Here is a 14,503-nt window from a genome sequence, read left to right on the forward strand (position 1 = left end):
TTAGGCAAGGAAACCCTCTATCTCCTTACCTATTTTTTATTTTCATGGATAAATTATTCCAACTTATTGAAAGGAATATGATTGATGGTAAATAGAACCCGTTTGAATTTGGAAAAAATGGGACACAACTGCTCCATCTAATGTTCGCTGATGATTTACTCTTTTTCGCGAAAGCAATAACACAACAAATGGAAAACATCAAAGGACTTTTGTGAGGCAGCTGGGCTGCAGATTGATAACAATAAATCATCTATTGTGATTTTTAAGAATACTCCAACATCAACCATATTAAAGATTTTGAAAAACTCTGAGTTTAAAGAGAACAAGACTCTGGGAAGATACCTAGGAGCAATGCTCAACAACAACAGAAAAGGAAAAGACGATTTCAACGTGGTCTTGGAAAGAATTAATGGCAAGTTGGAAGGTTGGAAGAGTAAAGTATTATCTTTTTCCGACAGAGTTACGCTAGCCCAAGCCGTCATAAGTCCTGACATTCATTTTGACATGCAACACGATAGAGTTTCCAAAGCTATTTGCAAAGAGATAGAGAAGGCACAGAGAAATTTCATATGGGGAGACACAAAAGATAAAAGAAGACTGCATGCCATTAGTTGGAAAACCCTATGTTTATTGATAAGGGCTAAACACTGGTTTAGAAATTCACAAATTATAAAGCTCAAGTTTCGTTGTAGCTCTAAACTGGAATTCAACATTCTTCAAAGTTTAGTTAAAACGTCACAAAGTTTCAAATCAATAACCGGGAATTTAATCTTGGGTCGTTCTCCCTAGGAATTGCAATCGAGTACTCATCGTTGGCTATGAGAGATCAGAGATTTTGATTGCAATAAACAAAAATATAAATAGCAAAAAATTAAATGAGCAAGTAATAACTAAATGGCAAAGGGAATTAAACTAAGATAATTAAGGAAATTAACTAAGAAAGATCTTGGCAAGGGTTTATGGTTAAGGATCACTATCCTTGTCACTAACCACAACATGATAATTGCAAAGAGCAAACCTAATTTGTCAACCTCTAAATGGGGAGAAAAGTCAACCGGGATTAATTAATCCTAATTCATAAGTCCTAATCAACTTACTAATTGAATTAGCAAAAGATTATCGCCAACGAAAACAAGATTAATTAAAATCTCTAAATTATCAATCAACTTATACATTAGTAACTCAGGTCACCCAAGTTACTAACCTAAGCCAAGAATGCAAAATTCTACTCTAAAACTAAAAGAGATATTTTATCAAACACTTGGTAGGTATAAAAAAAAGGCATCATAAATTGCATGAATTAATAAAATCTACAACTATCCAATGCAAGAAAGTAATAATAGCAACTCCAATAAACAATAAGAAAACATAAATATCAAATTTATTAAAGGAAAATTCAAATTCAACAAGAGTTCATAAGCTAAAATGATATAAACAAGATCAAATAAGAAAAAGTTAATAAACTAAGGTAGTAGAACAAGAAAATGTAATTAAAATTAAACTAAAACAAGATTAAAAACTAAAATTAGAGAGAAAACTAAGTAAAATCCTAGGAATTCTAGAGAGAAGTTGGAGCTTCTCTCTCTAGAATTTATCAAAACATCATAATAAAACTAAAACTAAGACTACCTACTCTCAAACTCATTGCATTTTTCACTTAAATACTTTTGAGCTTTGGGCCTTTTTGTGGTCCAAAAATAAATATGCATGTGTTTCATTAAACAAAGCACGTGGTCCCGTCTCACACACGCGGAAAAAGTTCGCGCACGCGAGGATTTCGCGTATGCAAGGAAGTATGTCTTGTGCAAGTAACTCGCTCACGCGTGGAAAGGCCACCTGTGCAAATTGCTCGCTTATGCGAGAGATGTCCGCTCATGTGAATTATCACCCGAATCGCTTTCCTAATTCGTTTCGTTGCTCCATTCTTTTCAATCATTTGAAACCATTAATACACAGTAACCCTAAAACACTTAAATAAATTTAATCATGGCATTGAATGGCATAAAAATTAATGATTAGGAGCACAAAAAAATATATTTTTCACACACAACTTCATCAGAAGCAATATTTAAAAAACTCATTTAATTGCCCAAAATTATACAAAAAAGTTGATAAAACTCTATGCTTTTTAGCACAATTTATGACAATACAATGGAGTTTATCATTTACCAAAACATGATGGAGGCTTAGGATTTAGGAACTTGGAGTTAATGAACGAGGCTTTCTTATACAAGCCATTTGACAACTAAAAGAAGACCTAGATGCCTTATGGGCTCATATTCTCAGTAAAAAATACAACAATGGAAACACATTCACTGCTATACCTTCAACTAGAAAATCATATTCTAACCTATGGAAGTAGCTCGTCAAAATTTGGCCAAAATTCCACAATCATACCATCTCTTTTGTTGGAAATGGAGCAGCAACGAAGTTTTGGCATGACAACTAGGTCGAAGGGGGCTGGAATCCTACAAAAATTTTCCCCCCAAATTGATGTAGATGAGGAAAGCGTCGTGAGAGATTGGAGTGATAAAAGAGGAGAGTGAAACGTGACGAAACTTAAAACGTACCTTCCTGAAGATGTGTGTGCGAAAATTGTTTCTCTCCCTCCTCCGAAAATCATCAACGGAGATGATCGACAAGGTTAGATCCATTCAGATGATGGAGCGTTCTCCATAGCCGCCATCTTCAAAGCCCTAGCGAAATGGATGCAACCCATAACCACTGTCTGGACCACTATGTGAAAATGGAAGGGACCCCAAAAAACTAAGACTTTTATGTAGAGGCTTTTGCACGACTGCATCCTCACAAACCAGAAGAAGGGAAAACTGTTTGGTGGACGAGGAGATTGTGCATTTTACCCATACCAGGAAGAGGATGTTATGCATGCTATGAGAGATTATAGGAAAATAACCCTAATTTGGATTACACTTATCAATCCAAGATGCATGCAATATTTTTTTGAAGCCAATATCGAAAAATGGGTTGAGATGAATTTAAAAGAACAACTCGATAGAGACGAATGCAACAATTGGATGGACACTTACATCACAGCAACTTGAAAAATGTGAAATTGGAAGAATAGAAAAATACATGAACAAGGTTATGAAAGACCACCCCAACCTCACTGAGAGATCTTGAAAAAAATAACGAAGATAAATGAAGCGTTTGAAAAGAGAAGGAAATAGAACATAGAACATTTTCAGATAAAAGGAGGAAAAACATATAAAGTGGAACCCTCCTATCTAAAATTAGGTGATACTAAACACTCATGGTTCAAGACATAATGAATCAAAGAAATCTGGATACGGGGGACTCATCAGAAATCATGAAGGCAGATGGATAAGGAAATTTTTCTATTATATTGGGGACTGCACAGCATATAAGGCAAAACTTTGGGGCATTCATCAGGCACTCAAAATAGCTTAGACTTTGGGTTTAAGAAGAATAACTGTTAAGTGTGATTCCAGAGCAGTGATCGCAAGTTTGAATGGAAATAAAAATTTAGCCAATCATTCCAACGTTTTTTTTAGAAGTATCCAACAATGGTGAGAAAAGGACTGGGAGATTTATTTTGTAAATATCTATAGAGAAGGCAATATATATGCAAATTGTCTAGCGCATAAAAATTTAACTTTAGAGTTTGAATTACATTTATCTTTTTCTGATGATGTTAGAGGGTTTTCTTATCTCGTTTAGTTTGTATTTTAGTCTTTTTGGACATTAGCCCCATTTTCTCAAAAAAAAAAATTGATAATTTGATACACAAATAAATTGATGATTGGGTGAAAATAATATAGATCTAACGGCTCTTATTTGATTGCATTTTTTTATTAATGTTGATCCAACTTATTATGCAAAAATACTGGACAAACCTAACATGCCTGGTAATATGGACTGCTGATTGGTGAGTTCCTTCATACATCTATTTGCTGCCAGCGTTGACTCAGAAAGACAGTGCTGAGTTCCTACATCTTTATGCTGCCACTGTAATACAAGGTATTGATTGACAACAAGTTCTTGTTCTGTTTCACTCAATCTCACTTTCTCAAATAAAGTTTTCTTGTTCTGCTTTAATCAATCCCACTTTGATCTTCTTTAATCTTTACTCAGACACTTCAAAATTTTAGGCCAACTATTTTATTTATTAAAATATTTATCAACAAAAAGAATTAGTCACTATAATTAACGATAAATATCCGAACTGAAAAAAAAAAATCTCACTTTCTCAATTATGCACTCTCTATGTGTTGTGTATGTTATGCAACCTTTTGCTTGATGTTCTATTTTTTTTTGCTGCATTTTTTTTTTCAGCACTAATACTAGCAAAACTGTATTTTATTGTTGCTGAATATGAACACTTGGTATTAAAGCTCCATTGATAATTTCTTCAAGGTGACGATGACTTGCACTAGTCTTTCCTTATCTGCCGCACCAAAATTTTCTGGGGACAAGTATGATTTCTGGAAAATTAAAATGAGACGCTTCCTAGTGGCAAATGAATTGTGGGAAATTGTGGACAATGGTTTTGAAGTTCCAGTAGCGAACGCACAATTAAATGATGGGCAACAACAAACTTTGAGAGAAAATTCCTCTAAAGATGCAAAGGCTCTCTTCACCATCCAATCTGTAGTCTCAGATAAAGTTTTTCCAACCATTATGAATGCCACTACAGCCAAGGAAGCCTGGGACACATTGCAGCTTGGGTATCATCGCACAAAGGTGAAACTCAATAAACTCTAAACTGTGAAAAAAGATTTTATATATATGAATATGAACATGTATTTTCTTTTTTTTTTTTTTAAATGTTTAGTGCGGATTCTGTTAAAGGTTTCTCTGCTAAAATATTAGGATCTACAAACTAGATGAACTTATATGCAGATACAGTCTCTAACGACTAACAAGCATATTGTTGAATAACATGTTACTTCTTTAGGCTAAATTTGTATCCATATTCACTGCTATTGAACTGTGCTTAGAAGCACATGATGAGCAGAGAATTAATAGAACTGAAAGCTTGTCGAAGGGACATACATTTCAGTCCAAACATAAGCAAGAGATGAAAAATCAGTATTTAGGGTCCCTTTGGATTTTATCTGAAGACAGGAGATAGGCAACTACAAAAGGTTAAAAATGTTTTTGCATTGTCTTCAGAGTACAGAAACTAAAATCTTTTGTCCATCCCATGAATGGAGAACAGAGCACGACAAAGAATTTTCCTTTGCGAGGATTTGTCCTAAATGTTTGTGATTTTTTGTAAAAAATAGTCTTAACGATTAGTTTAGTTGTATTTAATTTTGTCCATGATATTTTTTATTTGCGTCAAAATTACTCATGGACACTAATTCTATATAAAATGCTGGAGACAAAATTAAAAAGTTTTAAAAGATAGTTTTGACACAAATAAAAAAGTTAAATGAAATTAAATATTAAAGGTATTTTTAAAAAAATTACAAATTGTTAATGACAAAAAATATGCTTTATCATTTTTTTTTAATTCCAACCTTACCCTATTTACACCCAACATGTGAAATAGTCCTGAAAACTTGTTAATATTAAACATAAGAATCATAAAAGTTCGAATAATACAATCAAACACAAGTCAATCTTTATTACCTTTGCGGTGGAATTGTTGGAGCAAGCATAATATATATGAAGATCAAGTATATATTATAGTTGCTGAAAATAATGCGGATTATGATTCAATTGAAACAGGAAGTGAGGACGGATTACAATCCAGAATACGCACGATTATATGCAGCATTGCGCACTGGTGATTGGGACGGCACTCGTGAATTTCTTAACGGGCATGAGGGAGCATTGACCGCGAGAATTTCGCACGAGGGTAAGAGAGCTCTTCACGTTGCAGCTCTATTCGGGCACCGCCACATCGTGGAGCAACTGTTGCAGTTAATGTCAGCAGACAACGTTAAACTGAGAGACAATAGAGGACTCACGGCTCTTCATGAAGCTACTTACGGTAAAGACGTCCAGCTGGTAAAATGCCTTGTGGAAAAAGGCAACAGGGAATTACTTACTATTCCTTCAAACACTGGTTGGATTCCCCTCACACGTGCTCTTAGCGTTGGTAACAAGGAAATGGCTGCTTATCTTTTTTCAGTCACACCATGGGAAGAATTAACACCTGAAAAGGGATCTAATGGGGTTAGAATTCTCATCATGTGCTATTATTCTCAGATATTGTTAGGTATTAGCATCTATCTAGGAATTCTATTTTCAATTAAATAACTGTAAGCCCATATTTGACGTAAAGAAAAATCCAGGGCCATTAATTTTTATTTATTTTGGGTTTTTTTTTTCTGAACATCAATTAATAAAAATAAATTGATAACTAAGTGTTGGCCAAAAAATTTTTTAAAATGAGAAAGTTGATAAAAAAATATTAGTACATAATAATATATTGTTTTCTAATTTTTTATCCTTGCACAACAGATAAGGCTCTAGAATTGTTGCGTTATTGCCCAAAGTTAGCAGTAATACCGTTACCAGCAAGCCATCGTGGGCGTGAATCAACTCTTTTGGAGGCTTTGGCAAGTGTACCTTCTGCCTTTCCTAGTGGGCGTCAACTCACGTTCTGGGAAAGATGGATCTTTAGAAGTGAGTATAATAACTACCCTTAGTTAAACATTACGACGTACTTTATATAATTGTATTTGCTATTCTCAATCGTCCTTATGGATTTAAAATTAGTAAGTTTTGAACCTTTGTTGTGCTGGTGGGACTGACTTCTCTCTCAATCTGTAATTATAGGAAGACGGAATATATGCAAGGTTGATAAATCAAAGTTAACCTATAAGCACCCTCGTGAGCTTCTAGAGATTGCATGTAAAGAGCTATTCAAATTAAATATAGCAGAACTTGAAAATAGTCGAGCACATCTCGCAGTTATTCAAGCTGCCAAAATGGGGATCCCAGAGTTTATCAAGGAAGTGACAAAGGAGAACCCACAACTCTTCTGGGGATGGCCAGACGAAAATCCGAGAAACGCTATATTTGTTGGTGTTGAATATCGCCAAGCCAGTGTTTTTGATCTTATTCACGGTACGGTTTGGAAAAATGCACTTGCGGAGATGAATGACTGGAATGGTGACACTCTGCTTCACATGGCAGGACTGTTAGCTCCGAGCGCACAGCTTCATGATATCTCTGGTGCTGCTTTACAAATGCAAAGAGAATTGCAGTGGTTTAAGGTCGGTACTCAATCAATAAAAGTTAGTTAGTTAGTTAGTTATATAATATATTACATGTATGTGGTGGTTATTAATTGGTTGCTCACGCGTTCAGGAAGTGGAGAGTATCACGCCAGCTCTAAGAAAGCAATCTCTAAACAACGACAAGAAAACTGCTCGACAATTGTTTACAGAGGAACACAAAGATTTGGTGAAACAAGGTGAGAAATGGATGAAAGGAACAGCCACTTCATTTAGTCTTGTAGCTGCTCTTGTAGCCACGGTGGTTTTTGCGGCTGCATTTACAGTTCCAGGTGGTAATGACCAGATCACAGGTTACCCTATTTTCTCAAAGAAAAAGGCATTTGTGGTGTTTGTATTATCTGATGCAATATCGCTCTTTTCTTCTTCAACTTCCATAATCATGTTCTTAGGCATTCTCACTTCCCGTTATGCTGAAGATGATTTTCTCAAGGCATTACCTGTGAAGCTTATCACAGGCCTTCTGACTTTATTTATCTCCATGGCATCCATGTTGGTAGCATTTTCTGCGGCGCTCTTTGTTGTGCTTCACGGGAAAGCATGGATTGTTATACCTTTAAGTTTTCTTGCTTGTGTTCCAATTGCTTCCTTCATTTGGTTGCAGTTTCCACTTTTTGTGGAGATCACAATGTCAACCTTCGGGCCAAGCATCTTTGATAGGAATGCTAATAAGCACTGGCTCACTCGATAATTCACTGCCTACCAGCCTGCTTCTTCTCATACTGATCCAAGTCCTTCAATTAAAGAGCAGAGAGCAGAGAGCTACCAGTTTGAGCATAGTTAAATTTGAATTTTTCTTTTGCATGTTGACCAAGTTGTAATTTGATGCCATAAACATGGACAAATCATTTATCATTATGCTTATGTCATATGCGGTGTCTTATGTTTTTTTTATAGTGAAATTATGCTTTGATACCTACTTTCAGATTTTGTTGTTTTGATGAACAATGCACCGTATTACATATAGCAATTATACAGTTGCACTTGATGTACAAGCTAATGTTATATGAATTAATTTGTTTTTGGTGCTAGTATGCTATATGAATATTTATATTTTAATTTGTATATATTTACAGATTTAATATTGTTAAAGTATTTAATAATTAGATTTTATGGCTTCTTATTCGAAATGAGGTAGCCGATCATAATGTTCTCATGTCAGAGTTTGCAGAACATTCGACTTTTACATTACCTCGTCTCCCAACCACATCATCTGAGCACAAAAATTATGTAATCATATTCTAATTAGTATCACTAATAATGAACGAACGTGTTGCAACATAAGCAAAAGTAATTAGCAATTTCACAATGATTACTCGAAAGCCATACATAAAACTGCAGATGACTGAAAATTAATCTAAATTACGACTTATATGTTGGTAGCAGCAGAAAAGGTACTTTGACCTCCTGATTCGGGATGTATCCATTGGTGCAACACCAACCATAAACCCTAAATATAAAATTAGGGTAATTAATTTTATATTAATTGGGAATTAGGAGGTAATAATAATAATAATAAGTGTAAGAACTATAAAAATATTGTCAATATTAAGAGTTAAGGTACAAACTCTACAAAAGACTACGTAAATTATCATATATTTGTAAATAAATATTAATAGGTATTTGTAAATAAAGAAATGTTATTTTATATATTTGTATTTTATATTTAAATATATTTTATAATAACTAGGGTAATTAATTTTATATTAATTGGGAATTAGGAGGTAATAATAATAATAATAATAATAATAATAATAATAATAATAATAATAATAATAATAATAATAATAATAATAATAAGTGTAAGAACTATAAAAATATTGTCAATATTAACGAGTTAAGGTACAAACTCTACAAAAGACTACGTAAATTATCATATATTTGTAAATAAATATTAATAGGTATTTGTAAATAAAGAAATGTTATTTTATATATTTGTATTTTATATTTAAATATATTTTATAATAACTATGTCTAATTTAGTTACTGATTCATGTAGTATGATTAAAAATTTTAAATTTTTTCTATTATTTAAGTTTTTCAAATGATATTCTAGATTAAAAAGTATAGAATATCTTATATTAAAAGATAATATTAATAGATATTTATCACCTTCAAGTAAGCTTTAAAGTTATAGAATGAAAAAAAAAAAAAATAATACATCATATATTAAAAGATAATAGTAATAAATATTTATCTCCCTTAAGTAAGCTTCTGTTGTGACCAGTCCAGCTGGCCTAGTAGTCGATCCGGCCCACGAGTAACCCGATCAGCACGAGCGCAACCCGTTCGGGCAGCGACCCGGACACCTCTCCTCCCTGAAGCCAGCTCACCATGCAACAGCTGGAGAGGAAAAATTTCGAGGAAAGTGGGTCTGTCCTTACGGGACCTACCTCTGACAGGGTATATATAGGGAGGGTCCTACCCCTCCCCCAAGGTACGTCACTACCACCTTTACTCACATAGCTGCCTGCATACTTCCTGACTTGGGCGTCGGAGTGTCATTGCAGGTGACTCGCCCCATGTTTCACGAAGAGCTCGGGAGGTCGTCGGCCCACACAAACTCAAGTTCAAACCGGTTCACATCTCCTCACCTGGAGCATCTCTCCAACCCGTCCGGAATCCCGAGCAACCGAACATTGACGCCGTATGTGGGGACCGGCTAGCATGGACTTTCTGTTGGGTCCTGTAGAGGAAGACGACGGAGGAGAACCACGCGGGGAGGAAATGGTCCCCAGAAGCGGCAGGGTAGCCTCCGTGGCTTCCTCCCGCGAACGCATCAGATCCCCCTGCGACAACCTGAGCTCCCTTCGCGCTCCCACGAGAGGCGACCCTTTGGAGGAACAAGAAGTGACAGCGCCAGAATAATACAAGAGCTACGCCACAGAGTACAAAACCTGGAGCGGGAGGTGGCTGGCAGAGAGCGCCACCAACCAGCCCCAAGGCAAGAGCATTCCCGATCTCCTCAAAGGAGAGGGAGAAGCCCTCGAAGGAGCCGCTCTAGGCGCACTCCGAGCCCCCGGTCTGAATTAGAAATCCGAGAAGAGAGTAGGGAAGCGCCAAGGAGGCGGCGAGATCCCATAATTTACACCCGACCTCCGACAAGAAATACTGTGGAGGACAACTATGAAGACAGCAGAGAAAGACCAAGGAGAAGGCAACCACCCGTGATCATGGGGGCAACCCCTTTTCACCATTCGATCCTCGAGGTCCGGCTACTGAAGCACTTCGATAAGCCAACGGACATGAGGTACGATGGGACCCAAGACCCCCAGGAACACCTAACGGCATTTGAGGCCAGGATGAACCTGGAAGGGGTGGGTGATGAAGTAAGGTGTCGCCCCTTCCCCGTGACCTTAACGGGACCGGCAATTCTCTGGTTCAATGCTCTCCCCCAGGGCTCTGTAACCACCTTTGCCGACGGCCTAACTGACTCGGTGGCCAGTTTGTGCTTGACGAACGGATTGTTGAATGAAGATTTCAGAAAATATCTCACCACCAAGCCCGTGTGGACAATGCAAGAAATCTAGAACGTGGCCAGGGAATATATCAATGATGAAGAGGTTAGCCAGGTCATGGCTGCCAACAAACGGCAGCCTGCCTATAACCATACCCGTCAGGCCGGTAGAGGGAAAAGGCCTAAGGAACACTCCAAGGACGGGGCCCAGGCTAAAACCTTCAAGCAGTTCCCCCGGGTAGGAAAGTTTACCAACTATACCCCCCTGACAGCCCCAATTGTTGAAGTCTATCAGCAGATCGCCGACAAAGGCATCCTGTCGAAGCACCGGCAACTAAAAGACAGGACGGGGGAAAAAAAAATCTCTATTGCGACTACCATAAGGGCTACGGCCACAAGACCCAAGATTGTTTCGACCTAAAAGATGCCTTGGAGCAGGCGATCCGGGAAGAAAAGTTGGCCGAGTTCTCCCACCTTATAAGAGAACCCCAGAGACGGGATCGCGATCGGCCTGGCGATGACAAGAGCCGCACTGTGAAGCAGAGACAAGAACCAGAGGAGGACAATGAGTGCAGCCTCACCATCGTGAACGTCGTGGTCGAGAGAGACGTGGCTCCTAGGTCGAAATCGGTAAATAGGAAGGACACCAAAGTCTTGGCCGTGTCATCATCCAGTTCTGCCCTTCCCTCCAGGAGGATACTGTCAATATCATTCGGACCCAAGGACCAATGGTTTGACGACTTACCAGAGAACCCTCCGATGGTGATCACAGCTAGAGTTGGAACTGGCTTAGTAAAGCGAATCCTAGTGGACACTGGAGCCGACTCAAACATCATGTTTCGCAATGTGTTTGATGCTTTGGGCCTCCGAGATGCCGACTTAAAGTCCCATTGACACCGCGTAGTCGACCTAGGGGATAACTTCATTAAACCAGATGGGATAGTCTCCCTACCAGTGTCCATAGGAGGAGGAGGAGGGAAGAGGTCGGTAATGGCGGAGTTCGTAGTCTTGAGGGACTCCACGGCCTACAACCTCATTTTGGGAAGAAAGACTATGAATGAGTTCGGGGCAGTGCTTTGTACAAAGCTATTGATGATGAAGTTTATTGCAGATGATGGGTCAGTTGTATCTATCAGGGAAGATTTGGAAATGGCAGTCGCGTGCGACAACGCCAGCCTCTCCCTGAGGAAGAAATCCAAAGAGGCATCCGGAGTCTTCCTCGCCGACCTGGATGCCAGGGTTGACGACAAACCCAGGCCGGAACTAGAGGGGGACCTCGAGAAGTTCAAGGTCGGTGACTCCGAGGAAAAGTTCACCTTCATGAACAGAAACCTGCCTCATGACTTGAAAGAACCTTTGGTGGAAATGATCAGAGCTAACGGCGACCTATTCGCTTGGACGTCGGCTGACATGCTGGGGATAGACCCCCAGTTCATGTCGCACCACCTAACCGTGAGAGTAGAGGCCAAGTCGGTGGCTCAAAAAAGAAGGAAAATCTCTCAGGAAAGAGTAGTGGAGGTGGCCAGGCAAACGGCCAGTCTACTAGAAGCGGGCTTCATCCGGAAATTCGACTACTCGACTTGGCTGTCGAATGTAGTTCTAGTTAAAAAGCCCAGCGGGAAATGGAGAATGTGTGTGGACTACTCTAACCTTAACAAGGCGTGCCCGAAGGATTCCTTTCCCCTCCCTAATATAGACGCTCTTGTTGACGTGGCGGCAGGATATCGGTATCTGTGTTTCATGGACGCTTATTCTGGTTACAACCAGATACCGATGCACCGACCAGATGAAGAGAAGACGGTGTTCATAATGCCAGGGGGAACATACTGTTACAAGGTGATGCCGTTTGGGCTAAAGAATGCAGGAGCTACGTACCAAAGGCTGATGAACAAGATATTCAGTGATCTTATCGGAAAAACGGTGGAGGTGTACGTAGACGACATTCTGGTAAAGACAACCAAGGTTGGATCTCATCGGCGACCTAGAGAATGTGTTCGCTTCTCTTTGGCGACACGGCATGAGGCTTAATCCGCTCAAATGCGCCTTCGCCATGGAAGATGGGAAATTCTTGGGGTTTATGATAACCCAAAGAGGAGTGGAGGCCAACCCGGAGAAATACAAAGTAATCCTGCAAATGAAGAACTCGGGATGCGTAAAAGAAGTCCAGAGATTGGTAGGAAGACTCACTGCATTATCCCGATTTCTCGGCGCGTTGGCCGCTAAAGCTTTGCCATTCTTTAACTTGATGAAGAAAGGGATAGCGTCCGAATGGATCCCGGCATGTGAAGAAGCTTTCAAGCACTTCAAAGAGATTATCTCGGCACCACTTGTACTCGGGAAACCAAGAGACTGAGAAGCGCTATACCTGTACCTGGCAGTAACCGATGAGGCGCTGGCGGCGGTCTTGGTGCGAGAAGAAGGAAAGATCCAGCAACCAATTTATTTGTAAGTAAAGCACTACAAGGAGCGGAGCTGAGGTACAGTAAGCTGGAGGAGTTAGCGTATGAACTCCTGACCTCCTCCCGCAGGCTGTGACAATACTTCCAAGGACACCAGGTTATTGTCAGGATGGATCAGGCAATCCGCCAAGTACTCTAGAAACCCGATCTGGCAGGTAAAATGATGACTTGGGCTATCAAACTGTCTCAGTATGACTTGCAATATGAACCCAGGCATGCGATTAAGGCCCAAGCAATGGCCGATTTCTTGGTCGAAGTGACAGGAACCCCCCCCCCCCGAGACATCGAGCACACGGTGGAAGCTCCATGTGGACGAAGCCTCCAACCAAACGTTCGGGGGAGCAGGGATCATCCTGGAAAGCCCAACCAGAGTTGTGTATGAGAAATCAATCAAATTTGAGTTCCCGGTGTCCAATAATCAGGCAGGTACGAGGCCCTGGTTGGCGGTCTACATTTGGCAAAAGAGGTTGGGGCCACCAGAGGAGAAGTATGCAGCGACTCCCAGGTTGTCACATCAAAAATTAATGGGGCGTATCAGACCAGTGACTCTCTATTGCAAAAATACTTGGAAAGGGTCAAAAAGCTGAGTGAGAAATTCGACGAGGTCACGGTGCAGCATGTCCCGAGAGAGAGGAACACACGAGCTGATCTCCTATCCAAACTGGCAAGCACAAAGCCAGGAACGAGGAACCGATCTCTCATTCAAGGCTTGGTAAAATAACTAGTAGTGACCCTACATTTAATCCAGGTAAACCCCTCCTGGATGGACCCGATCACCGATTTCTTGGAAAGTGGCAAACTTTCCAATGATGAAAAGTTGCCAAAGACGCTGAGGAAAGAAGCAGCCAAATATGGAATCATACAAGGCCAGTTGTTTAAGAAAGGGCTTAGCCAACCCCCTATTGAAGTGTCTGCGTCCCGACCAAACGGACTATGTGCTTAGGGAAGTCCACGAGGGATGTTGCGGCCACCACATCGGGGGAAAGGCCTTAGCCTGGAAACTCGTCAGAGCCGGTTATTACTGGCCCTTAATGATGGCAGATTCTAAAGAATTCATGAAAAGGTGCAGAAGATGCCAGGAGAACGCCAACTTCCATAAAGCTCCAGCGGCCGAATTAAGCTTGCTAATGGCCTCCCGACCATTATCACAATGGGGAATCGATCTGTTAGGACCTTTCCCGGTCAGACCAGGGCAGGTCAAGTACCTAGTAGTCTCCATCGACTATTATACCAAGTGGATAGAGGCTGAACCGTTGGCCAGCATATCCTCGGTTAATTGTCGGAAGTTTGTGTAGAGACAAGTGATAACCAAGTTTGGAGTCCCGGAAGTCGTTATCTCGGATAACGGGACGCAA

At 39.8% G+C, this 14,503-nt stretch overlaps 1 protein-coding gene across 1 annotated transcript; it reads left to right on the forward strand.

Moving 5' to 3' along the window:
• The first annotated feature begins 3,866 nt into the window (after positions 1 to 3,866).
• LOC112779841 (uncharacterized) lies at positions 3,867 to 8,264 on the forward strand. Its single transcript, XM_025824195.3, has 6 exons — positions 3,867 to 3,999; positions 4,396 to 4,722; positions 5,716 to 6,208; positions 6,454 to 6,618; positions 6,772 to 7,211; positions 7,306 to 8,264. Exons 2-6 carry the CDS (start codon positions 4,402 to 4,404, stop codon positions 7,921 to 7,923), a joined length of 2,037 nt encoding a protein of 678 aa, XP_025679980.1. The 5' UTR covers positions 3,867 to 3,999; positions 4,396 to 4,401; the 3' UTR covers positions 7,924 to 8,264.
• Positions 8,265 to 14,503: the final 6,239 nt, after the last annotated feature.

The sequence above is a fragment of the Arachis hypogaea genome, chromosome 19, assembly GCF_003086295.3.
Source record: "Arachis hypogaea cultivar Tifrunner chromosome 19, arahy.Tifrunner.gnm2.J5K5, whole genome shotgun sequence".
Taxonomy (NCBI): Eukaryota; Viridiplantae; Streptophyta; class Magnoliopsida; order Fabales; family Fabaceae; genus Arachis; species Arachis hypogaea.